The sequence below is a fragment of the Centropristis striata genome, chromosome 15 (genome assembly GCF_030273125.1).
Source record: "Centropristis striata isolate RG_2023a ecotype Rhode Island chromosome 15, C.striata_1.0, whole genome shotgun sequence".
NCBI classification, from domain to species: Eukaryota; Metazoa; Chordata; class Actinopteri; order Perciformes; family Serranidae; genus Centropristis; species Centropristis striata.
Genome location: NC_081531.1, coordinates 1,243,133 through 1,270,637, shown reverse-complemented (window position 1 = coordinate 1,270,637; position 27,505 = coordinate 1,243,133). Strand labels below are relative to the sequence as shown.

At 43.4% G+C, this 27,505-nt stretch overlaps 1 protein-coding gene across 1 annotated transcript; it reads right to left on the bottom strand.

The window, feature by feature from the left end:
* Positions 1-420: 420 nt before the first annotated feature.
* nup98 (nucleoporin 98 and 96 precursor) lies at positions 421-27,245 on the bottom strand. The gene is given in 36 exon segments (XM_059351284.1): positions 421-2,693; positions 3,766-3,877; positions 5,833-5,987; positions 6,068-6,309; positions 7,119-7,340; positions 7,415-7,572; positions 8,609-8,749; positions 8,842-8,999; positions 9,132-9,407; positions 10,220-10,485; positions 11,175-11,353; positions 11,437-11,628; positions 11,630-11,691; positions 12,523-12,649; positions 13,362-13,598; positions 15,946-16,107; positions 17,383-17,560; positions 17,647-17,785; positions 17,872-17,985; positions 18,664-18,763; positions 19,798-19,978; positions 20,632-20,748; positions 20,822-21,009; positions 21,324-21,457; positions 21,557-21,700; positions 21,819-21,911; positions 22,003-22,138; positions 22,221-22,361; positions 22,561-22,727; positions 22,824-23,007; positions 23,316-23,423; positions 23,553-23,695; positions 23,892-24,080; positions 24,206-24,301; positions 24,691-24,800; positions 27,071-27,245. Coding segments are annotated over 35 exon segments (5,520 nt in total). The 5' UTR covers positions 24,770-24,800; positions 27,071-27,245; the 3' UTR covers positions 421-2,493.
* Positions 27,246-27,505: the final 260 nt, after the last annotated feature.

Below are 27,505 nucleotides of genomic sequence, written 5' to 3'. Positions count from 1 at the left end.
TTATTTCTACTTGACTTTATTAAAAAAAATGTATCAACAAAATCTCACACACACACACACACACACACACACACACACACACACACACACACACACAGAGTTTCTGTTGAACGGGAGAAGGATCAGACATCATATAGAATCCTGTTCGTTCAGAAACAGCAAAACTGACTTTTACTTTGAAAAACAAAAACATTCTTGGCAAGCTGACAGTTAATCTACAACAGAGAATGGCCAGTCAATCAATCAATAAGTGAAGAGTTTCATCCCCAAACACTTTGCATCCAATTTATTAATAATTAAAGGTGGAGGATAAAAACGACCTGATATTCCCTGTTTGATTTGTCCAAAAATATACAATATTTATATAATTACATGCATGAATCTCTGGCTGGCAGCTCGTTTCTGGAAGGAAACTCTTCACTTTATCAATCTGACCACCAAACTGTAACCAAGTGCCAATGATAATAATAATAATAATAATCATCATAATAAAAAAGAAAAGGTGTTTGTTTGTTGCGTGCACACACACACACACACACACACTTCTGATTTACATTCAGACCAAACAGAAAAACAAGAAATCTACAAAAATAGACCATTCGGCATTTTACACTTTTGCATGTTGAGCTTTTCTCCAAAACAAAACCAACGTTGTGCACGTCGTCGTCAACGCCGCCGCTCGTCTTCAATATTTAGATCTTTATTCACATATCGACAGATGAACAGACGCTACTGTCGCTACGGTAACGGCCGCCGTTCATTTATAGAATAAAACCAAATCCGTTTTAGTGTCCGAACTCATCACTAACGCGGCGGCACTTTCTTTGGGGTCGGAGGTCAAAACGAGTTTCGGATGTTACATTTACACGCTCAGTTACAAAGACGATATTTAGACAAGGAAATACTGTTTTTATGGGGAGAATTTGATAATAAACAACAAACGGAGCGGGAATGACTCTACCGGATCCTTTTACAGTTTTAGAAAACTAAATCTGTCTGTGATTCTTCTGGAACGCGTGTTGGAGTTTGTCTCCTTTTTATTTCTGCACAGGATGAAATTTATCAGCTCGCTCTAAACTTTATTTTACCATTTATAACAATAAACTTTATCTGCACTGAAATGTGAACGTTACAAAATGTTTTAATTGTCTTAATTTTTGGTCTAACATGAACACAGAAAGCTCATAAAATAACATTCAAATTTAAGGACGAATCCAAAACTTTTGACTAAAACTTTTGAATTTCCAAAGATCGATCAGAGTCAAAAATGCAACTTAAACACAAAACTGCAGCAAGTTTAAAGAGTCCAGCGAAAGATTTTCACACTGAACAAAAAATGAACAGAAACAAGACGATGTTTGGGATCAACGGAGAAAATGATTCAAACTTTTAGACTTTTAGTTTTTCTTTGAGTTAAAAAATCCAGAAATTCAAGTTGATTTGAAACAAAAGTATTTTTGTCTTACGATGGTTTTTGTGTGTTAAAGGGAGTTTAGATGTTCTGCAGTATCTTCAGCAGCACTGAAATCAGTTTCGTTGCTTTATTTAGAATATTTTCCGCCGGTTATCTCTCCACCAAACAGTCTTGTTTAAGTTCATACGACGGGACCTGAAGCTGGATTATATCTTTAACATCTGGTTAAAGTTTCACTCTCTTTCTGCTGCAGGAGTTTCGGGTTTAAATCCTCTGACAGTCTGACAGCAAGCTAAAGCAGAAAATTGTCTAAATAACGAGTTCGTTCCTTCGCGATGGCGCCCTGCGTGAGTTTACGGCGTCTTTCAAGGTGAGATGTATCAGTGCGCTAATCCTGTTTGATAGAGAAAATGTGAAATAAAACGTGAAATCACCCTTAAATGACCTGAGTCCTCAGATAATGAGTCACCAGACTCCAGTGACAAAACCAGTAACTTTACCTGACAGAAAACAGGAGTTGTGGATCTCCCGCTGCTCAGATAATTTAGTTAGTTTTGTGTTTTAAAACGGTTCGGAACCACAAAAACCCAACATAGTCACACAATAAGCAAAGCAAACGAGTGTTTGGAGCAGCAGATCAGAAACTCCTGCGTCCTGTGAGGTGAAGCTTCTGGTTTTTGTCATTGGAGGCTCTGAACAGATTGTAGGTGGGGCTTTTTAAAAAAAATGTAAGCTTCCGTGTTGTCGGGTAAACACTCGTAGAATCACTTCAAACATCCAAACGGTTTCTTTGAGGATCGTAGTAAATAGATCCTGACTGGTCTGATGTTTATTTTGTGTCTCTTGTCGTTGTTTATTGTTTAAATTCTGCCCTGAAGCGACAAACACACACAGAAGAGGAATGACGTATCGGTTCTTTTTCAAAACGAACGGCGCCCGGAACTAAAGTGAGTCAACTCCAGAATCACGCCGCCGCCGAAACTTTTCTCCTCGACGACTTCGTTTAAACTTGGGGATGGTTTCCATGATGTCAGAGCGGCCGAGATCACCACGACCCGTTTCTGACTCCGCCTGCGCTCTCATTGGCTGACGATGAGCTGCCGCAGGTACGACTGCGTGAGGCCGCGCAGCTCCTCCAGCGTGTAGTCCTCCGGCATCGGCAGGCGGGTGATGTGCGGCGCCAGCTGGGCGAGCGGGATGCTGAGGGAGTCGGAGGCGGCGTCGCCCTGCTGCAGACTCAGCACCACCCGCAGGATGTTCGCCACACGCTTCGCCATCTCTGCATGGGGGGGGGGGGGGGGGGGGGGGGGGGGTTAGCTTTTCAGTCTCACCAAACAACAGGAAGGTAAAAAGTCTCCTGACGGATTAATGGACACGACTCGGGATGAGTTCTGGTTCTGTCGGTCCGGTCCACAAACTAGACCCTCTAACATTTGATACACGACTTTCTGCAGCCTTTACTTACTAGGGTTGTCACAATACTAAAATATTCGATACTCGATACCACAAGGATAAAAATATTATTAATTATTAAATTTAACAAAAATATTTTTATGAGCAAGAAAAATGCAACGGATACAACGTTTTAGTATCAATACTTTTTTGAGTATCGATACTTTTGACAACCCTATTACATACCCATTATCAACATTTTCCCCCAAAAACCTGTCAACCCCTCTGAGCTGTTTGTTCTCTAAAGGAACTCTGTTGTTTGTCTGATGGTCCGTCTGGTTTCTGCTGCTGTGAACGCTGAAGTTGGTTCTCTGCAGGTGAGAACGTAGTCCCAACCAAAGGAAAGACGCCGACCGAAACACGGGAAAAACTTCTACATTTACGGGGGGAAAAAAATCACAAGTTTATGAGAAAAAAAAAAAACACAAATTTACGGGGGAAAAAAGTTACAAGGTAAAAAAATAAATTTACGTAAAAAAAAAATAATCACAAATTTATGAGAAAAAAAAAATACGGAAAAATAAAATGACTAAGTTAGGGGAAAAAAAAAAAAATTTACGAGGAAAAAAAATCACAAATTTATGAAAAACATCACAAATTTACGACGTAGCAGCAAATATCTAATGATGAAGTCAGACCATCACAGGACACAAACAACAAACAGCTCAGTGTGAACAATGACTGAGCCACAGAACGCATCAAAAACTCACCAACAACACATTAAAGTGTAAAACATGTCAGATTCTGTCCAACAGACCAAGTGTTACCAGAAAGAAACCAAACAAGGAAACACTGAAGAAGTCCAACACACTGCAGAGGTGTTAGAGACCTCCGACATGTTCTGTCAACAGAAATAAACCAAACGATGCAGCAGCTCAGTGTTTGTGTTTGTCTCGTACCTGATTGGGCGAGGCGGTCTCTGGCGGTGCTGCAGGGCAGCAGCTCGATTCTGCTGCACAGAGACGTCACGTCGGTGTAGAGACGCTCCAGCTCGTAGCCGGCGTTCTCCATCTGACACGACACAAACAACTGTCACTTATCTCTACTTTTATTATTTTATACTTTATACTTTCACTCCACAACATTTCAGAGAACTGCCCAGGGAAAAACTCTACAGCTACAAGTACCTGGGGCCAACTACTGATGGGGACCTTTCATTCAAAGTCCATATCAAAGATGCGATCTCCAAATTAAGAGTGAAGCTTGGTTTTAATTATGGAAACAAGTCATGTTTCTCCCTCAGAGCCTACAGTCTTTGACTCCGGTCCACCACTGTGACTTTGGTCTGTTAGGCCCTTCTTGGCTTTTTTATTCACTTTTCTTCGGAGAACTGAAAGCCACTACGCAGGAAAAAGTTCAAAATTTATGAGAAAAAGTTCAAAATTTACGAGAAAAAGATCACAAATTTACGAGAAAGAGATCACAAATTTACGAGAAAGAGATCACAAATTTACGAGAAAAAGTTCAAAATTTACGAGAAAAAGATCACAAATTTACGAGAAAAAGATCACAAATTTACTAGAAAAAAATCACAAAGTTACGAGAGAAAAAAAAATCACAAATTTATGAGAGAAAAAAAAAAATCACAAATTTATGCAGAAAAAAATTAACAAATAAAAAAATAAATAAAAAAAGTTACGAGGTAAAAATCTCTCAAATTTACAAGAAAACCCCACAAATTTCCGGGGAAAAAAATCACTAAGTTACGAGAAAAAAATCTCTCAAATTTAGGAGAATAAAAAAAATCACTAAGCCTTGCGCTCAAATGACATTTTGTATCTCTTTGCTCCTCATGTCAGAACTGAAAAAGGAAAGAAAGCGTTCAGTTTCGCTGCCCCCTCAGCTTGTAAAGCCCCACAGTCTGAAGTGAAATTGTCAGAACTTGTATGGTGGAAGATCTAACGGAAGCATCTAAGCATCTAACGGAAAAGACAATGGAAATCCCTCGATCAGTGCCCGTGTTCTTAAATTGTTGCTGTGAACTCCTGCACTGTATTGCTCTGCAAATAAAGTGTCACTCAGTGTGGTTACATGCAGTTTAATCGCGCTATGCTTAAAAATTCTGTTCTTGTTCCAGTTTACATGCAACTGAGAAAATCTAATAACTGACGGGAACGTGTCCTCCTCCTCACCACAGGGGGGAGATATGCGTCATTTCAGCGGGTTAATATGGCGCCTTTCTGTTCACCTCAGTTTACACTTTGTGCCGTCGCTACTGACAGGCTACCGCGACCAGCTAATGTGACTGGCTACTGCTACTGGCTAATGCGACCGGCCGGCTACTGCGACCGGCTAATGTGACCAGCTAATGCGACCGGCTACTGCTACTGGCTAATAAGACCAGCCGGCTAATGCGACCGGCCGGCTAATGCGACCGGCTAATGTGACCGGCCGGCTACTGCGACTGGCTAATGCGACCAGCCGGCTAATGCGACCGGCCGGCTAATGCGACCGGCTAATGTGACCGGCCGGCTACTGCGACTGGCTAATGCGACCGGCTAATGTGACCGGCCGGCTACTGCGACTGGCTAATGCGACCAGCCGGCTAATGCGACCGGCTAATGTGACCGGCCGGCTACTGCGACTGGCTAATGCGACCAGCCGGCTAATGCGACCAGCCGGCTAATGCGACCGGCTAATGTGACCGGCCGGCTACTGCGACTGGCTAATGCGACCAGCCGGCTAATGTGACCGGCTACTGGGCGTCCTAATCAGAGTTGGAGAACATCGACATCAGTCGGACCAACACGTTTACATGCACTTCAGTCGTCCAGTTAAAGTCAGACTAAGGCAATAATGCCGTTTTTTTCAAGTGTGATGTAAACGTACTGACTGTTCTCATTTATCTGTCCTGCCCATTGTGTTGTGTGCTGCTGCCTTGTGAAAGAGGTCTTGATCTTAATGGGTTATCTGGTTAAATAAAAAATTCTGCAGAACTTAAAGTTTAAGGTGTGTTTTTAAAGCACCTGCTGGATGTCCTGCAGCGTCTTGATGACCCGGATGTAGTCCAGGTAAACCCTGCCGGCGGTGTCCCAGTCCTGGATGGTGGCGCTGTGTTCAGGGACCGCCAGCCCCTCCAGGAACTCCAGCAGGTAGTCGTGGTTGTCGTTGATGATGCAATCTACGGGAGGGAAAACGTTTCAGCACAGAGACTCTGACCAGGTTTCACTATCTGGGGGCGATGATGCGTAAGGTGCCGACCTGAGGCCAGGTGCTGGATCAGCAGCCGGTGACACTGGCTCCAGTATCCGGCCCGGTACAGGTGCAGCGCCTCCTGGTGGTGGTCGGCGTCGCGGCGTGCTCGGGTGGCCTTGGCCTCGTGGATCCACTGCTCCGGGATCAGCAGCCGCTCCGTCAGGAAGCGCTCCCTCCGCACCGACTCCTCCGTCTCCTGCAGGGGGCAGTGCAGCGTCAGCAGCTCCCGCACCGCCCGCCGCCGCTGGCTGCAACACAACAACCATGATCACAGTCAGCTAATATTAACACACAAACTGTGTGTGTGTGCGCGCGTGTGTGTGTGTGTGTGTGTGTGTGTGTGTGTGTGTGTGTGTGTGTGTGTGTGTGTGTGTGTGTGTGTGCGTGTGCGTGTGCGTGTGTGCGTGCCAAGGTTATTATAGTTAACGAAAACTAACGAAATAACAAAAACTAGAATTGAAAAAACATTTTCGTTAACTGAAATAAAAATAAAAACTAGAGTTTTTAAAAAACGATAACTAACTGAAACTGTATTATGTGGTTACAAAACTAACTAAAACTAACTGAAATTATAGTGAAAATGTCCTTAGTTTTCGTTTTTTCATTCATAATTCAGTGTATTTATTTGAACATGCAACACATGGTGAATATGTTTACTGAGACTGGGATGTTTACACTAGAACCAAAATACAAAACAGTTAATAACCTTATTGTGGCTGAGATGATAAACCAAAGGAAATAAAGGAAACATTTATTATGACCTCTTTGAATCTGGCACCCAACACATAGCCCATTACAAAAAAACTAAAACTAACACTAAAACTAATAAAAACTAAACTAAAACTAAGCATTTTCAAAAAATAAAAACTAAACTAAAACTAGAAAACTCACTCTAAAAACGAACTAAAACTAACTGAATTTGAAAACAAAACTTCACAACGAAATTATAACTAAAACTAATGAAAAATCCAAAACTATTATAACCTTGGTGCGTGCGTGTGTGTGTGTGTGTGTGTGTGTGTGTGTGTGTGTGTGTGTGTGTGTGTGTGTGCCCTACGTGTGGTCTGGCAGGTGCAGCAGGATGAAGATGGCGTGGTGCCAGAGCCCGGAGCTCTCCAGCTGGGCGGCGTAGGAGGCGTGGAGGAGTCCCTGGCGTGCGGCGCTCAGGTGGCTGTAGTGCAGCGCCTGCAGGACGCCCCACAGGTGCCAGGTGAGACGGTAGTCCAGGCGCTGCCAGGTGACGGTCAGAGGCTCCAGCAGCTGCTGCAGGCTGTAGTGTCTGCACACAGGACAAACCATTGGTTAGGGGCGGGGTCACCTGCTGTGACATCACCAGACAGGAAGCTGCTCTACCTGTCGCTGTAGAGTTTCAGCAGGTGGAAGCAGAGGTCATGGAGCGAGCGCTTAGACTCCTCCTCCTCCTCCTGCTCCTCCTCCTCCATGTCCGGCTGCTCCGCCTCCAGGTACGGCGGCAGCGGGGCGCAGGCGTACTTCCCCCCCTCACAGGAGCCCTGCAGCGACAACAACAACAACAACAACAACGAACATTTAGTGTGTGTTTACTGTGTGTGTCTCTGGGCGATATGACTTTAAAAGATTATCACAATATTTCAGGGGATTTTTGCAATAACGATTTTCTTGACAATATTACAAAATACTGGAATATATATATATATATATATATATATATATATATATATATATATATATATAGTCGGTATAAATAAATAAAAAACATTCAAAAACATATAAATCAATCATAAATCTAAAATCTAGTGTAAAGTGCAAATCTCAACAGTTGCCAAATACAAAAAAAAAAACTCTTGACTGATGAGAAAATTTAGTACATTTTAATGTCCAATGCATCAATCTGGTCCACTATGAGAGCTTAATGTGAGCAAACACCTCACATGACACTTTTCACAGTCAACAGGGCTTTGTGCGGGCCAATTGTGGCCCTCGTGACGATATTTTGTGGCCCCCACCTTGATATGAAAGTTTAATGTGAGTTTTATATGAATGGCACTTTACCGTGTTGTGTGTGGAAGGTCCCTTTAATTACTGTTTTTGGCCATTTGTGTCTTTTTTTTAAATAATTCAATCAAACTTTATTTATATAGCGCTTTTCATACATATAAATGCAACTCAAAGTGTAATTGTGGGTTTTTTTTAATAATTTTGTGTCTTTAATAATTTTGTGTCTTTTCTGGTAATATTTTTTTATTGGTCATTTTGATACTGCCTCCAGCGGCCCCCAGGTAATTTGAGTTTGAGACCCCTGATGTAGATAAACTTTCAGTAGCTTGAAATGTTAGTGCATCACTTGAGAGTCTGGTGAGCCGCTACGGTCTGGCTAATTAATGGGAAACACTTAAGCCACTATGTAAAGTAGGAATGTTTCCAATATCATGATATGCTTTTTTTTTTTACCAATAAAAAAAAAAATACCAGTATAATCGTGAACGATACGGCACCCCTATGTGTGTGTGTGTGTGTGTGTGAGACTAAAACAACAAGCATATGTGAATATGAGAGGCAGCGGCTCACCTGGAAGGCGGCTTCATATCTGGCGAGGGCGTCGGCCACGGAGGCGGTGGGAGGCAGCATGAACCAGAGGTGAACGGCCACGCAGCGCTTCCAGTCCAGCTCGGAGCAAACGTTCACCACCGAGTCCGACGACTGCCACACCTGCAGGGACGCACCGACACAGGACGCCGTTATCAGAACATTAACGACTAACGGAGGCGTCAGAAAGCAGTAAGCAGTGAGAGGAGACGTACGGGTTTCCCGGCCAGCAGGGCGAAGATGCGGAGGCGCTCCTCGGGCAGGTAGCTGTCTGTCTGCATGCGGCTCCAGTCGGCCAGCTGGAGGGCCAACAGGTCCCTGCAGTACTGAGACCCCAGAGCCTGAGACAGCAGCAGGGACAGACGGTGGTCTCCTGAGGACACAACGCTGGTCAGTTACTATGCAACAACCTGTCTGTCTGTCTGAGTCTGTCTGTCTGTCTGTCTGTCTGTCTGTCTGTCTGTCTGTCTGTCTGTCTGTCTGTCTCAGTAACCCTCTGTCTCACCTTCCCTCTGAGCGAGCCGACAGGCCTCACTGATGCGGTTTCCCGTCAGGTAGCTAAAGATGGCGTCCGTGTGGCGCCCCTTCCCGGCCAGCGCCACCTCCTCCTCCACCCTGCAGGCGGCGCCGCGGGACAGCCAGGCCGAGAAGCTCCGCCTCCTCTCCAGCTGCTGCTCGTACTCGCCGGGCGCCTCGCCGTCGGGCTCCTGGTCGGCGGGGCCCAGCCGGCCCCAGAGGGCCTCGCACAGGGTCCAGACCTCGGCCCAGTGACCCAGGAGGGCTGGGGGGGAGGGGCTTGTTAGCTTGTTTTTAATTTTAAAATGTTTTTTATTTATTTATTTCTGCACCATAAGAAAAGACAATAACAAAAAACAGAAATTAAACAAGAATAGTCAGTGCGGGAGAGGTTAAAAACACTCCCCAAGAAATATACAAACATTCAAAAGTAAGTCAACAACAACAAAGAGAGAAAGCAACAACAAATAACAACAAAAAAGAAAGCAATACAAGTGTCATTTTATAGCACACACACACAAAATAGTCAGAAATAAAAACATGGGTGTGTATAAAGGTAAATTAACTGTATTTGAGTGTATAACAGATAATGATTCAATGGAAAAGAAACTATACGGAGTCTTGATTTAACAGGTATATATTATGTAAAAATGTATGTTTAGGGGGAGGGGTGTTAATTGAGTAGTGGAGAAGGTTTAAATCAGCATTATTATTATGCTTCATCCTACGCCTTTTCGGACATGTTGCATTTACATTTTCGCTTTTGTTTTGACTACTGCTATTTTTTGTTTTGATTATTCTCATTGGATTTGTTTGTTTTTGAGTCGACTTTGTTGTGTTACTCAAACATGTTTGAAATAAAAAAAGCTGAACTGAACTGAACAGGTAAACTTTCTTCTTCTTAACTTAAAATTATTAAGGGATGAAGATAATTCAACCACATGAATATGAGAATTCCTGCTGTATGGAGCCTCTGAAAGCAAAGGAAACCTGAGTGTGTGTAGTGCGACAAACAGGAGGATGAAGTTTCTGGGCGTGTTGTAAGGATGGATCTGAGCGTTGGAGCTCCTGACTTACGGTCTGCGTCTCCCTGCTTGTCGTTCAGCTCTCGGATCCACTCGGCGTACTCGTGCAGCGCCGCCACGCCGACCTGCGGCCGCACCAGAGGGCAGGCCGAGTCGTCGTCCGCTGCCTCGATGGTGCTGTGCTTCAGACAGATCTCCAGGGGGCGCTGCAGCACCGCCCGGCTCTCCTCGTCCTCGTCCTCCTCGCCGAGCTTCGCCGCCGGAGGCTCCAGACCCACCAGCTGCTCCAGCACCACCTTATAGGGGCTTTCTGTCAGCCTGAGGGGAGGGCAGAGAGTCTAGTACAGCCTGCTACCATTTAAAGTTCTGGAAAAGTCCCATGATGCATTGCAACACTCCCACATCTATTCTCATTTTGTGTCTTTTTTTAGTCATTGTGTCTTTTTTTGTCATTTTGTGTCTTTTTGTGTCATTTTGTGTCTTTTTTTTTGTCATTTTGTGTCTTTTTGTGTGATGGAAAAGTCCCATGTTGCATTGCGACACTCCCACATGTATTCTGATGCATTACATACAAAACGACGTATCCACGCAACATCACCCCCAGTTAAAGAGAAACTTGGTAGTTTTTCAACCTGGAGCCTGTTTTCCTACAATTTTGTGTGACGAATAGAGAGAGAGCAATCTTTAGGGGGACAAAAAGGAGTCCAGGTTGAAAGATACTCTTTAAAAGTTCCCCTTTATAACTGATCTGATGACCACATGTCCTAGTGTTTTTAATTCACACACTGCAGAAATATCTGCAACAGCTGACTCAACAAGATCTAACTATAACTTTCACACACATATTTGTGTTATTCGTGCAGATTTGGTCACCAGAAACAAACAATGATCCCTTTTTTTTCATAAAATGTTTTCCCGCTGTTAAACTGTATCCTTTGGTAGTGAATGTTCTTTTTTTTTTAAATCAAAACTCTTTGTCTCCCTCTCTGTGTCTGCCTCTGTCTTACGGTTTGCTCCTGGCAGCTTTGGGCAGGAAGCTGAAGTCTGTCTTGGTGACCTCCTGGTGTTGGAGCGGTTTGGTGGGCGAGCTCAGCCGGTGGCCGCAGTGTGCGAGCGTCCAGCCGGGACCCCATCCGACCCGGAAGGAGCGCCCCGCGAACAGCCCGGCGTCCATCAGCAAACCGCCCTGCCAGACAAATCAGAACAACTCACCACGGTGTTTCTTTGTGATCGTGCTCGGAGCTTCATGAGAACAGAAAACGGACCGACCTTCCCCTGAGTGACCGACTCTCGGAGCGGGACGGGCCCGCCCAGCCGCCGCACGCCCACCGTCCGCACCGCCGGCTCCGGAGCTCGCTGAGGCAGCAGGAAGGACGAGGGGGCGGAGCCGGGCCAGGGCAGCGAGCGGGGGGGCTCGGCCGGAGAGCCCCGGGACAGAGGGGGGGGGGAGGAGGGGAGGACGGGGGGAGTCCGACAGCTGAGAGAAGAGGCCCGAGGTGAAACGAGCCTGAAGGAGACCGCCGACTGACGGGGACAGACATTAAGGCAACATGAGGCGGAGAACACAAAGAAAACTTTATTATTTAACTAAAGACATTTTAAAGACATTTTTAGTGAGCTTGACTCCAGCTCGTGACTGAGTAGTTGAGTGCGCTTGAATAAGCACACTATAAACTATTCACCGGGCTTATTCTTATTTTTCCATGTTTTTTTCCGGTCGACTACTCCTCCCAGAGTTTTTGTCTCACATACACTTACCACACCAATGTGAGGGAGAAGCTACATTTTCCTCCTATGTATAAATTATTTCTGTAGAGTGGTATCTGCGGCCTTAACCGCAGTTTCAAAATGTATTTTTTGACAAATTTTCTCTCCCTCCCCACGCTCGCGATGATGTCATCCACTCTAGCCTCTCCATAGGGTTCCATTGGGGGGATTTTTGCCATGTTTTTGCCAAAAATTTGAAAACAGTTTGCCCAAACCCCTAGAAAAGTCAGAGCACACTTGTCATGGCCGAGCCGGTCCATTTGATACCTTTTAACTGTACGTGAGACCAAAACTCTGGGAGGAGTAGTCGACCGAAAAAAAACACGGAAGAATAATAGGAAGAAGCCCGGTGGAGAGTATATAGTGTGCTCTTACAAGCACACTCAATTATTAATTAATGAAGACTAACAGTTCAGTGCTTCAGTTTTGCCCAAAATGTTTTTGTTACGACTATAATAATGTAAATTATAGTGTACATTAGGGCCATAAAATACAAAGCTGTATATGCATAACATGTAATGTTTTGTTATTATACTACAAACTTAGTGCCTTTACTGTGAGTGTTAGAGTGAGGGGTGTGTCTGGTACCGGAGGCTCGGCTCTGGGTTCCCGGCAGGACGATGCGAGGAGACGACAGGTCAGCGGAGACCTTCATGTGATCCTGGAACATGTCGCCATCGTCCTCGTCCTCAGCGAACAGAGACGCCTTCATGATCTGCAACGAGACAAGAAAACATCCAGCAACTTCTTCAACCTGGAGGCTTCCTGTCTGTCTGTGTGTCTCTCTGTGTGTCTCTCTGTGTGTGTGTGTGTGTGTGTGTGTGTGTGTTGTACTTCTTACATAGTGAGGACCAGAACACATTTTTAACCAACAGAGACATTTTTGCAAAGTGAGGACATTTCGGCCGGTCCTCACTTCTTTAAAGGCTTTTTTTTTTTTATTTCAGACTTTGTTTTAAGGGTTAAAGGTTACATGATAATGATAATTAACTGAAACTGTATTGTGTGGTTACAAAACTAACTAAAATTATAGTGAAAATGTCCTTCGTTTTTGTCTTTTCTGACTTTTTTCATACATAATGAAGATGGATAAGACAAAGGAAATAAAGGCAAAATTTACTGTGACCTCTTTTAATCTCCCACCCAACAAATACCCCATTACAAAAAACTACAACTAATAAAACTAAACTACAACTAAAGCATTTAAAAACAATAAATACTAAACAAACAATCAAACTCACTCTAAAAACTAATTAAAACTAACTGAATTTGAAAATAAAAATTCACAAGAAAATTAAAATTGAAATGAAAAAAACTATTAAAAACTATTATAACCTTGTTAGGGAATTCACTGTTCCAATGAGGGTCCTCACAAAGACAGAAGTACAAGAATGTGTGTGTGTGTGTGTGTGCGTGTGTGTGTGTACCTGCAGGGTGTGTGGGTTGATCCCCAGAGATGACGTCATGTGTCCTGTGATGCCGTCGTGCTCTGCGGGGATCGAACCGCCGAGCTTCCCGCCGCTCGTCTCCAGCTCCTCGGCCAGCGGCTCGCCGTCCTCCTCTCCTCCCAGCATGCTCTCTGTGGGGAAGCTCTGGGTGATGTCGGCCATGTCGCTGTCCAGCTCCGCCACCACGCCGCCCGGGAGGTCCACCACCGCCGTGGACTGAACACACACAGGCACAACGTGGAGGTGAAGCACACAAACACAAAAACACCATGGCCTGTTTGAGCCTCACGTGACGGGAAAATATCCATTTTACTGAGAATATTTCTTAAAATATGACAAAAAAAAAAGTGGAAAGCCTGGATTATTTCAGCCAAATGTTTATTTTTCTGCCTTCCGCTACCTCAGAATAGGGGTTGGTTTTATTTTTTCCATAATTTGACCATAGACTGTATATGGGTTAGACTGCCTGTAGAGCGGATGGCTACCAACGTTACACACTGCCTCCACTTGTTTTCCCGGGGCTTTTATTTACTAAGTGTTATGGTAACATGTTAGACCCGCATTCAAAATAAGAGCATATGGATGGGTTAACAGAATCCACCACAGAATTTACAAGAAGACTGTCAAAAAGATGTGGCTTGGGAGAGAGGACACTAGGAAAAGTCGCTAGAGTTGTCACTAGTCGCTTTTTTGAAAAAGAGTCTCTAGAGGGTCTGAATAGTCTAAATATAGAGACAAAGAGTCTCTAGAGGGTCTGAATAGTCTAAATATAGAGACAAAGAGTCTCTAGAGGGTCTGAATAGTCTAAATATAGAGACAAAGAGTCTCTAGGGGGTCTGAATAGTCTAAATATAGAGACAAAGAGTCTCTAGAGGGTCTGAATAGTCTAAATATAGAGACAAAGAGTCTCTAGAGGGTCTGAATAGTCTAAATATAGAGACAAAGAGTCTCTAGAGGGTCTGAATAGTCTAAATATAGAGACAAAGAGTCTCTAGAGGGTCTGAATAGTCTAAATATAGAGACAAAGAGTCTCTAGAGGGTCTGAATAGTCTAAATATAGAGACAAAGTGGCTAAGTTGGCAAAACTGCTTGTCGTGTCGGTCTGTTGTCACATTCAAACACTACTGAAGTACCTGCATGGTAACAGAGGCCGAGGGGAACTCACTAGTGGGCGGAGCCAAAACACTCAGGACAAAGACGTCTTTTAGACGCCTTAAATAAAAACAGAAAAACCCTTATTCTCTTTCACAATAATTCATTAAAATATGCAATGATTGGGGATGGGAATAGGGAACTCGCTGTATCAACATCTTTGCTAAACAATACACTTGTACATGTTTGGAGATGTACCGGTATATGCATATTACTTTGCACATGTTCTGTATTTTTCCTCTCTGTGGGATAAAAATTGTAAAAACCAATAAAACATATTTACAAAAAAAAAAAAAATGCAATGATTAAGATGTAATAGTGGCTTTAGAATCTGCTAGAGGCCCCAAATTTAGGCTGTTAGGGCAAAAATGGAGCGTGGCCCCGGACCCCCAGACTTTGTTCAGGTCCCCCCGTTACAGTCTCAGAGAATCCTGTGGGAAACTCTGGTTCTAAAGGTTGTTTTTACAGTTGTGTGTCCTTTTTTATACTTTATAAATTGTGTCTGGAAATGAGATCTAAAGTTTCATGTTAATATAATTTACAGCCATATTTTCTTGCATTACTTCCATCAGTCTCACTGCTCTCGTCTTTTTATTATTATTATTTAATTTATTTATAGTCACATGTGTGTATTATTTGTGGTAATGTTCCCTGATGGTTGATAAAGACGGTTGATTTCTGAAAATAACAGACTGATATATTGACTTAAATATAAATGTAAAACACCAAACACAGCTTAACTCACACACAAAATTAAATAATACCACAAAGAAAAGCTGTTCTTCACAAAACTTTACAAACCAAAGATTAAATGTAACTTCATTAACTTTATTTCATTAGTTGCATATGAAAATTAGTACAATTTATTCTCCTTGAAGCAGGTTTGAGTCTAAAATATTAACCTGCTGAAGAACTATGACCCACAACTTGATATAAAAGAATAGAATTTACAATAATAAACACCAGAAGAAATCCTGAAGTAAACAAACAAACAAACATATCTGATAAGAGAATATTTCCTGAAGAGTGAAAACAATTTTTAGTTGATTTAATCTCACCTGAGACTTCATCTACTCAGAGCATAATGTTCCCGACCCGAATACACTAATAAATAAATATTTGTCTCTGATTTATGTTTGTGTGTCTCTGTGTGTGTGTGTGTGTGTGTGTGTGTGTGTGTGTGTGTGTGTGTGTGTGTGTGTGTGTATCTGTGTTCACTGACTGAGATTAAACTAAAACATCTGATCTGAGCTTCACGTTTAGGTGAAGTGTGTCTTTAATGGTCTCAGGTGTGTCAGTGGGTGTTGGTGGTCTCAGGTGTGTCAGTGGGTGTTGGTGGTCTCAGGTGTGTCAGTGGGTGTTGGTGGTCTCAGGTGTGTCAGTGGGTGTTGGTGGGCGCAGGCTGCTCTACCTGAGCCTGTGGCGCCACCTGCTGCTGGGAGGGGGGAAGCTGCTGCTGCAGCCTGGAGGGAGGCAGCGACATCATCGTCTTCAGCTTCTTGGGGTCGGCTTTGGGAGGGACGTCCTCCTCCTCGTCAGAGTCCTGGAGGCCATATTTGGAGAAGTGGGCCACCTGAGAGAGAGAGAGGAGTCAGTATCATCAGGGAATGACATGAATATACTAAGTGCTGAGAGAATGAGAATGTATCTTTTCTATTTACTATTTATTGAGATGAGATGATAAGAATGTATCTTGTTATTTACTATTTATTATGCTTTTTTTATGAGTCCAGTACGTGAGTGCATTGAATTTCGTTGTATTTCTGTGCAATGACAAATAAAAATCTAATCTAATCTAATCTAGAATGAATTTAAAGTCCCAGATATGAAGCTCAATAAATATATTTCTCTGAATTAATGTGAAGGAAAGCATTACCGCATTTCTACCATTAAAGACGGGGGCGCTGTTGTGTTATTCTACCATTAAAGATGGGGGCGCTGTTGTGTTATTCTACCATTAAAGATGGGGGCGCTGTTGTGTTATTCTACCATTAAAGATGGGGGCGCTGTTGTGTTATTCTACCATTAAAGATGGGGCGCTGTTGTGTTATTCTACCATTAAAGATGGGGGCGCTGTTGTGTTATTCTACCATTAAAGATGGGGGCGCTGTTGTGTTATTCTACCATTAAAGATGGGGCGCTGTTGTGTTATTCTACCATTAAAGATGGGGGCGCTGTTGTGTTATTCGACCATTAAAGATGGGGCGCTGTTGTGTTATTCGACCATTAAAGATGGGGCGCTGTTGTGTTATTCTACCATTAAAGACGGGGCGCTGTTGTGTTATTCTACCATTAAAGATGGGGGCGCTGTTGTGTTATTCTACCATTAAAGATGGGGGCGCTGTTGTGTTATTCTACCATTAAAGATGGGGCGCTGTTGTGTTATTCTACCATTAAAGATGGGGCGCTGTTGTGTTATTCGACCATTAAAGATGGGGCGCTGTTGTGTTATTCTACCATTAAAGATGGGGCGCTGTTGTGTTATTCTACCATTAAAGACGGGGCGCTGTTGTGTTATTCTACCATTAAAGACGGGGCGCTGTTGTGTTATTCTACCATTAAAGACGGGGGCGCTGTTGTGTTATTCTACCATTAAAGACGGGGGCGGATACGTCGTTTTGTAGTTTTTGTCGTTTTTTCCATCTATTTTCGGTCTCTTGGCCAATGAAATGCATCAGAATACATGTGCGAGTGTTGCAAACACGTTGATTTCTTTTTAAAAAACTTTATTGAAGGTTTGGACGAATAAACTGAACTTCTCATGAAAGCCTCAGCTATAAGCTCTCAAATACTTTTTGAGTTTAATTTTCTATCTGCTACAGAGGCTGAAAGATCTGCAGCGACTGACCTCGAACACCCAGGACCCGGTCTCCGCTCGGTACTCCAGGAAGCGGGCGCCCTGTTTGCGTGAAGCTTTCTCCAGCCGGCCCTCGTAGTTCATCTCCGTCAGGCGCTCGGGGCTCCTGATCTGAGTGCAGGTGGTCTTGTCGTTGGGCCAGACGCCGTCCAGAGTGACCTCCGCTCGCCTGCGACCAAACAGGACAGGAAGCGGGTTAACAACGCGTGTCGTTTCCTCACGCGGCGGGCTGATTCTACAGCTCCCGCCCCTCACCTGTTGAGCCCCTCCCCCTCCGGAGGCTTGTTTTTGTCGTCGGGGTAAACGATGACCTCTTTGCGTCTGAAGTGGACGATCTCGTCCAGGTTCAGTCCCGTCACGTTCACCTCGCCGGGGAAGAAGATGGAGCCGTAGCCTGCGGGAGCCAATCAGAGCGGAGAGTTTTAACTGGCCGATCAGACGCTCGGTGTAAATACGGTTACGCGGTAAAGCGGTCGTTACCTTTCCTGCCGACGGTGAAGTTCTCCACCAGACACTCTCCGTTCTCATCCACCATCTCAGCGAGGTCGTCCATGGAGGGGATGGTGTAGTAACCGACGCGGTTCAGAACGATGCCTGAAAAACAGCAAACACACAAGAGGACGCTTTGATTTAAGAGTAAAGAGAACTTTATATAAATATTAATTATCATGATAGAAACAGTAAACTGTACAAAGTACCCAAACAAACAACCACAGCAGAGAGAGAGACATAGAGATATAGAGATAAATATAGAGATAGACATATGTATAGGTATGTATAGATAGGTATGTATGTAGACAGGTATGTATGTATGTATGGATGGATAGATGGACAGATAGAGAGATACTTTATTTATCCTGAGGGAAATTCAAGCATCCAGTGGCAGCATTCAAACACACATTGAACATACACTATACATACATTAAAAATAAACTTAACCTATTAATAACTAACATAATAAATATGAATTTAAATTTAAAAAAATTGCTAAAATATCAAAATTATGGGGAAATAAAGTTCAATTTAAATTTGAAGACTATACCTAAAGTCAAACATTTTATAGGTTTTTTTCATATGAAATGACTGAAGCTTATTTTTTGACAAATATTTGTCTAATATCAAAGAAATTACCAGTTAACATATAACACATAAAACCTGGAAAATGTATTTTTTTATTTCATGGAGGGTCAAACCTGGACGACACTGAGCAGAGTTCATATTCTATAATATCAGAGGTGAACAGGTGTAACGTAAGGACGGTTGGTGTCTGACCTGCGGGGTGAGGAGGCTGTTGGGACTCCTGCTGCTCCTCCTCTCGGTCCTCCTGCAGAGACTCGTCTCCCAGAGATGCCGACACGTCCTCGCTGCTCAGCTGAGCAAAGACAACAACAGAGATCATGAACATCAGAGGAACATCAAGTTACAGCAGAACATTAATGCATTAACCTGCTACCATTCAAAGAGCTTTCTGGTGGTTGTGGACAGTGGGTGTTTAGGGGGAGATAGCAGGTCAACAATAAATGACACATAGAAGAGGTCGACATCATCTGAAAGCTGTGAACCTGAAGATTAATGTGTGTCAAGTTGTTCTGGTCAAAAATATCTAATTAAAGTGACTTGATGAGTGAATTATTTATGTATTGAAGCCTATTATGGTGAATAAAGGGTTAAAAACATTAGGGAACGTTTTCTAAAGTCCAGTCCAGGTTCAACTGGGTCCCACAAGTTGTTGCAGCAATTCTTGGGTTGATATCATTTGCTACACACATCTGAACTTTAAGGCAAAAACCACAGTTGTAAAATGTCGCCATCTGCTGGAGAATTTAATCTATGACAGGCAGGTTTGGAGGAGATATTAGAGATAAATATTGATAGAAATTAGTGTATTTGATACTTTTGTTGACAGAAGGAACTAAGTTTGAATGTAGCTACATTTTTAAATAGTCTGTTTGGTGCTGAATTAGTATGTTTTATTAGGATTGTAGCTGTAGCCTATATAATAACAATAATGATGACAATAATGATGATAATAATGATGATAATAATGACAATAATAGTAATAATAGATAGCAATAGCAATATCTTTTTAATTAATATTAGTATAAATAGGAGGGAGGGGGAAGAATTTTTTTCCACTTAGGGCCCCATTTTGGTCAGGGGCGGCCCTGTGAGTGTGTGAGTGTCTGAGTGAGTGTCTCCATCAATGTGTGTGTGTGTGTGTGTGTGTGTGTGTGTGTGTGTGTGTGTGTGTGTGTGTGTGTGTGTGTGTCTCAGTATGTCTGAGCTCCTCTAGATTCTTTAGATCTTCTACTTTGATATGACATCACTATCTCCCTCTCCTCCTCTAGATGAGCAGGTGGATTCTGTTTAATAGTTTCTGTGAGCGGTGCGGCTGTGACCTCTGACCTCCAGTCCGTTGCGGGCCGGTTTGTGCATGTTCAGCTCGCTGATGGTGTCCTGCAGGCTGGTGTGGGCGCGGCCCTGCGGGATCGGCTTGGCGATGGGGTTGACGTAGAACTGAGTGACCTCAGGGTCGTCGTCTGCTCGGCTGCTGGGGCCCGCCATCTCCTCCTCCTCCTCCACGTGACTGCACACACAGTGATTATTACAGACAATATCTACACCAGGGGCCTCAAACTCATATTACCTGGGGGCCGCTGGAGGCAGGATCAAAATGACCAAAAAGAGACACAAAATTACTTAAAAAAAGACACAAAATGACAAAAAAAGACACAAAATTACCAAAAAGACACAAAATGACAAAAACAGACACAAAATGACGGAAAAAAACTAAATTACTTAAAAAAAGACACAAAATGACCAAAAAAAGACATAAACAGACACAAAATGACAAAAACAGACAAAATGACTGAAAAAAACACAAAATTACTTAAAAAAGACACAAAAAGACCAAAAATGACACAAAAAAAGACACAAAATGTTAAATTACTTAAAGAACAAACAAAACTACAAAAAAAAGACAAACTTACCAAAAAAAGACACAAAATGTTAAATTACTTAAAGAACAAACAAAACTACCAAAAAAAGACAAAATTACCAAAAAAAGACACAAAAAACAAAAAAAGTAGTAAGTGTGAGTGTGTGTGTCCTGACCTGTGTCCGTTCTGTGGGTACTCTGTGTGTGTGTGTGTGTGTGTGTGTGTACCTGTGTCCGTTCTGTGGGTACTCTGTGTGTGTGTGTGTGTGTGTGTGTGTGTGTGTGTGTGTGTGTGTGTGTACCTGTGTCCGTTCTGTGGGTACTCTGAGGGTGAAGCGAGGTCGTCGGCCTCCTTGCTGACCGGGCTGCTGTACTGGCTGCTGTTCAGGTTCTTCAGCACCAGTTTCTTGATGCTCTTCCTGTGAACAAAACGTCGTTTAGAGTCTCGAACACGTCGTCGTCTAGCCGACAGGTGAGCTCACCGCCCCGTACCTGGGTATGAAGGCCCCGTTGGTGAGCGAGGGCTCGTCGTCGTCCAGCCCGTCGAAGAGCTGCGACTTGGAGGCGCCGGACGACGTCAGCGCTTTGGGCCGGACTCGGGTCGCCGGGCGGGGCGTCAGCTTGTAGTGGGTGGGCGTGGTCAGAGCCTTCTGGGCCGTCGGATTGGTCGGTTTCAGACGCTGTCGGAACCAAGGTTATTATAGTTAACGAAAACTAACAAAATAACGGAAACTAGAATTGAAAAAACATTTTCGTTAACTGAAATAAAAACAAGAGTTTTTTGAAAAACGATAACTAACTCAAACTGTATTTTGTGGTTACGAAACTAACTAAAACAATCTAAAATTATCGTGAAAATGTCCTTCGTTTTCGTCTTTGTCAACTTTTTTCATCCGTAAACCTTTTTGGTTGATATGAAATCTATTTCATCTATCTGGTTTTATGACTTGATAAACTTATTGAGGCTGAGATGGATCAGACAAAGGAATCTCACCTCCTCCTTCTTCTTCGGGTCTGACAGCGGGTTCCTGAACAGCGGCGAGTCTCCGTACGGCGAGTACGCCAGGACGCTGAGCTGCTGCTGGAGCATGGCCTGCTGGGCGGCTGCTCCGTTTGGATCCGTGAGCGCTGGAAGACAAATTAATAAAGAGTCAGCAACACGTCCTGTTTTACTGACTGTTCAATCACTTCTCTCAGAAAGGTTCAGGACAGAAGACGGCGCCTCACCGACGGGCTGCTGTGGCGCTCCGAAGCCCAGAGTGCCGGCTCCGCTGTTGAATCCGGTCGCTCCGAACGTTCCCATCGTTCCCAGCGTGGTGCCCAGTTTGTTCTGGTTGTTCCCGAACAGAGACGTCTGTCCGGCGCCCACTGCTGAACACACACACACATTTAATTCATACGTGTCTACATCTTGTTTGTATTTTCTTATATTTCCTGGTTTCAGCCCTGTGTCAGTATCAGAATCTTCCTGTTGTGGTTCCTGCAGTACCTGCTCCGAACGTCGTTCCCAGCGCGGTCCCCAGTCCTCCTGTGGCCGGCTTGTTACCAAACAGACTCCCTGCAGCGGGGTTTGCACCAAAACCTGCACCGGGCCAACAAAAATGAAATACTTGTCAATAACAAGCGGTTTAAACTGTTGAACAGAAGACTTACTGACACACCGGCAGACTGACCGAAGGTGGAGGTGTTGGTGCCGGTCCCCAGCGTGAGGGCCGGCTTGTTTCCAAAGAGTCCGGTGCCGGTGCCGAAGGACGGCGCGCTGGTGGTCGTGGTGCCGAACCCGGCGGTCTTATTACCGAATAAACTCTGCTGTAATAAACAACACACACACATTAGTTCATGATAGTTTCGGGTACAGGTGCAGTTCAATATAACTTTGTTCAGGTTGTACCTGTGTGCCAACGTTCCCAAATCCTGTGTTGGTTTGGCCGAACAGCGAGCCGGCCGCCCCGAAGCCGGTGGCCGCCGCGGTCGGCTGAGCAGCTCCGAACAACCCGCCGGTCTGCGGTGCCGCGGTGTTTCCGAACAAACCCTGAATCAGATGAGAGGACCGGTGAGAAAACACACTCAGAAAACATTTGTAGTTCAACTCTTGGGTTCATTTTCTTATTTCCTCAGGTCTGAATACTTTTTGAGGTTTGGATACTTTGCATCTATTAAAGGGGAAGTTAATTTTTGTCTTGGTTTGTTCCATGAGCCCTTCAACTGATCACATATATTAGGAGTCTCACTATGCTGCTGGTGTTGGCCTGTCCCATAGTGTTGGTGTTGCCGAAGGAGAAGCTGGTGCTCTGTGTGGTGGTGGCCTGGCCGAACGGCTTGAAGAGGCTGCTGGCTTGTTGCTGCGTCTGCTGCCCGAACAGACTGCCGGCGGTCGCACCGAAACCGGCAGCAGGCGCTGGAGAGAGGACGAGACAAACAATGATGCTTTACTAACTCGAGTTGATATTTCTAATTATTATTATCCGGCTGTTCCTCTTATTTAGAAACGTACTTGCGGCTCCGAAGGTGCTCTTGTTCTGTCCGAAGGAGAAGTTGGTGTTGGGGGCCGAGGAGCCGAACAGGCCGGTGGCGGCGCTGGATGTCGCCGTGGCTGTGCCGAACAGACCGCCGGTCCCTGCAGCCATTGGGTTGGTGGGGCCCTTCCTGCCCGCCTGGTAATCCTCCAACCTCAGCTCCTGCAGGGGGGGAGAGTCCAGGACAGACTGAGAGAACGCTAAAAGCAGCAGGACGTGATCTAAAATCTCTAAACTTTGACTCAGTTTTTTAAAATCATCAAAACGGATCTTCTAATTCTCAGTTTTTCCTTTAAGTATCTGCTCATAATGATTATAATTTCAATTATTACAGATAAATATTTCTGGTGCTGACTAGTGAGGGACGTAGTAGACTAATCCTGCACATATATAATTTCACTAATTCATAAAACCAGAAAGGCCTGACAGCGATGGATGAATCTCTAACAGTTTCAGAAACACAAACTCACCTCCAGAGATTTGTTCTCGTATTCTTTCATGGCCGTGATGCACTGGTGCTTGGTGTTGATGCTCGTGGTCACACCTGCTTTTACCATTGTGTCACTTCCTGTTGGAGGCTGAAGGGGGGGGGGGGGGGTCATCATATAAAAAAGTCTTACTTGCTGTAAACCGTATAGTGTACGAATCTTTACAGAATAATGCTGTTACATTGAGTACACCAGAAATCAACACAAAGAAGTACTCACATTGAATTTTACGGTTGTTCCCGGCTGCTGTTGCTGCGCGGCGGTGAACCCCGAGCCGCCAAACAGGGACGCACCACCGAAAGGGTTGGAGGTGGTGTTGGTGGACCCGAACAGCCCGCCGCTGCTGGTGCTCGTCCCGAAACCTGGAGGACACGATAGGAGACTTTGTCAGAGCGTTCGGACCGTTTATCATGATAAACAAATCTTGAATCTTTGTGGTGATAACTTTATTAACAGTGAGCCGTTTTTTAAGTCACTATTGGATGAATTCAGCGGCAGGTTGTCATTATGGATCTGATGAAATAAGAACAAGATCAGTGAAGTATGGAGGATTCTCACTTCCAAACGAGGTGGGTTTGTTGGCACCGAAGGCATTGTTCGGCTGGGAGAAGAGTCCGCCGGTGGTTCCCGTTCCAGTGTTGCCGAACAGGCTGGTCGAAGTGCCGGTCGCTGCACCGAAACCGAAGCCGGCACTTCCAGTGGAGGAAGTCGCCGGCTGGCTGAACGTGCTGGTCCCAAACAGGCCGCCTGCAGGAGACGGACAGGGACGCGGTAATGCAAAGTATTTATTTACACTTCTTTAACCGCTACTTGATCTGTATTTAAAGGAACTACTTGCTGAAGAAGAGCGAATGAGACAAGGAATGACCAACCAGGTTTATTCTGTGTGGTACCAAACAGCCCTCCAGTGTTGGCAGTGGCCCCGAACGCAGACGTCCCAAAGCCTCCTGTCGCCCCAAAACCCGTGTCTGCAGTTAATGTGAGGAGAGGACGATATGAGACTGACTGAAGACTGAAACTCTCTGATCAGGACGATTAGTGATAGTTGTGCCATTGTTAAAATGTCAACAAATGCAGATGTCTAATGAGCATTAATGGCTTCTGTTTTGACAATCTTCACACTAAGATGTGTCAGAATCTGGTTGGATCTTTTTTTTAAGAGTTTTGCGAAGGAAAACCGTAAATCATAAACTGTATTTTATACAATTAATTTAGAGACAAATCACTACATAAATCATGTGGGAATTTAAGTCTGTAATTCTCAGAGTTTTGAATATTATGCTGCCTAAACCACAGTGTGAAAGTAGCAGGATCCCAGAGTTTAAAAAACAAAATCCAATAAATAAGTAAAACTCACTTTGCTGTCCAAAGGTCGATGTGGTGCCAAACCCTCCCGTCCCTCCGCCGAAGGGAGTACCAAATGACTTGTTGAACATCTTGCCCTGCTAGCAGGACCGCATAAGTCTTCTGTAGGAGGACAAACAAAAATCCAAAACTGTGAGTAAACGTCAATGGGAAAAATGTGACAGTGGAACACTTTACTTTTAGCAAAACTTAAACATTAGAAGTTACAACAAATCAGATTATGAACATAATTATAAATATCATAAAAAACCTTTTGATAGCAGCGTTTTAAAAACCTATAAAATGCTTTCCAGCGTCAACCCAAGTCTGTAACAGGCAGCAACTATACTGAAAATCGTGATATTACTTTAATTATAAGTGTCATACCTTAAATTATGACATTTGAAGCAACAAAATGTTTGAAAGACAAGAATGATTTCAGTTACAGTGAGGTGGTGTTAGCAGCATGTGACTAATCACAAACATGGACCAGTGCACTGTTTATTACGAACAATATACAGCAAATGCGATGAATTTCAACACATAATCAAGGTTAAAAGTAACATGGATCATGTAGAAAATACTTCAAAAGATTGAGATGTGGCAAAACGTCCACAGCAGGTAGTTTAATCTAATATAACTATAAGATCTTATGTTTGCAGAGTGGCTGTCCTGTGACAATCACAAATCTCTAAAAGGTCAGAAAACAGCCCCTTTTTCAGCTCACTGTCTGCATGATCTAAAAGGGTTCTTAAATAGCTTTAAATTTAAAAGGACAATTTTGTCACAACACCCTTCAGTTTATTAAAATCACTCAACACTGACACATCTAGAGGGACATGACTTCTTCTGGACAGGAAGGGGATGATTACCTGACACTTCAGACGCAAATAGTGCAGTAAAAAGAACAATATTTGCCTCTGAGATGTGGTGGAGTAGAAGTATAAGTGGAAATACTCAACGACTAAAGTCAGGATCTCTAACTAACTAAAGCCAGGATCTCTAACTAACTAAAGCCAGGATCTCTAACTAACTAAAGTCAGGATCTCTAACTAACTAAAGCCAGGATCTCTAACTAACTAAAGTCAGGATCTCTAACTAATTAAAGCCAGGATCTCTAACTAACTAAAGCCAGGATCTCTAACTAACTAAAGTCAGGATCTCTAACTAACTAAAGTCAGGATCTCTAACTAACTAAAGCCAGGATCTCTAACTAACTAAAGCCAGGATCTCTAACTAACTAAAGTCAGGATCTCTAACTAACTAAAGTCAGGATCTCTAACTAACTAAAGTCAGGATCTCTAACTAACTAAAGTCAGGATCTCTAACTAACTAAAGCCAGGATCTCTAACTAAAGTCAGGATCTCTAACTAAAGTCAGGATCTCTAACTATCTAATTAGTCTAATTACCCTAACTAGTCTAAACTAGCCCAATTACTCTAACTAGTGTAAACTAGTCTAATTGATCCAACTAGTCTAATTACTCTAACTAGTCTAATTACTCCAACTAGTCTAAACTAGCCTAAACTAGTCTAAACTAGTCTAAACTAGTCTAATTACTCCAACTAGTCTAAACTAGTCTAATTACTCCAACTAGTCTAAACTAGTCTAAACTAGTCTAATTACTCCAACTAGTCTAATTACTCCAACTAGTCTAAACTAGCCTAAACTAGTCTAATTACTCCAACTAGTCTAATTACTCCAACTAGTCTAAACTAGCCTAAACTAGTCTAAACTAGTCTAAACTAGTCTAATTACTCTAACTAGTCTAAACTAGTCTAATTACTCCAACTAGTCTAAACTAGTCTAAACTAGTCTAATTACTCCAACTAGTCTAATTACTCCAACTAGTCTAAACTAGCCTAAACTAGTCTAATTACTCCAACTAGTCTAATTACTCCAACTAGTCTAAACTAGCCTAAACTAGTCTAAACTAGTCTAAACTAGTCTAATTACTCTAACTAGTCTAAACTAGTCTAATTACTCCAACTAGTCTAAACTAGTCTAAACTAGTCTAATTACTCCAACTAGTCTAAACTAGTCTAATTACTCTAACTAGTCTAAACTAGTCTAATTACTCTAACTAGTGTAAACTAGTCGGAGCCAGACTGGACCAGTTATGAACAGTTAGCATGAGTTCCGTGTTAGCTCTGTTAGCTCTGATAGCTAGCCTCCCACAGCTCTAACACGGCAGCTCCTCCGCTCCACCGCGTGTTATTTAACCGGATAGACCGACACTATTACCGGCCATCCACCGGTAACAGTGCTGGCAGTAACCGACGGTTAGAAGTTACCTGCAGCCAGCTAGCGGGAGCTAACTGGTTAGCCTCGCTGCGTTAGCAAAACAAAAGCACCACGGGCGGAGAACAGCCGTCTCCTCCGGGAATATTCACCTGGAACAACTTTGTGGCGGGTGTCGTGTTGCTCGTGGACCTTCCTGCTGCGGTGCTGAAGCTGCCGAGTCCACAGTGTTACACGGTGAAGTGTGTTTAGCTTAGCATCGGCCTAGCTCCGTCAACGAGGAGGGAAAACTGTCGAGCGGCGAGCGTCCCTGCGTCACTTTCATACGTCTGACGTCATGACGCTGCCAGGGCCGCACTGTCATAGATGTGCGACATTTATATAATAAATAAATGAAAAACAGATATATTTATATAAATAAGAATTAATTACGAGAATAAACTTGAAAATATTTTATTTATTTATTTATTTATATGTATTTATATATATATATATAATATATATATATATATGTGTGTGTGTTATGAATGCATTATGTCTATGACAGTGCGGCATTTATATAATAAATAAATGAAAAACAGATATAT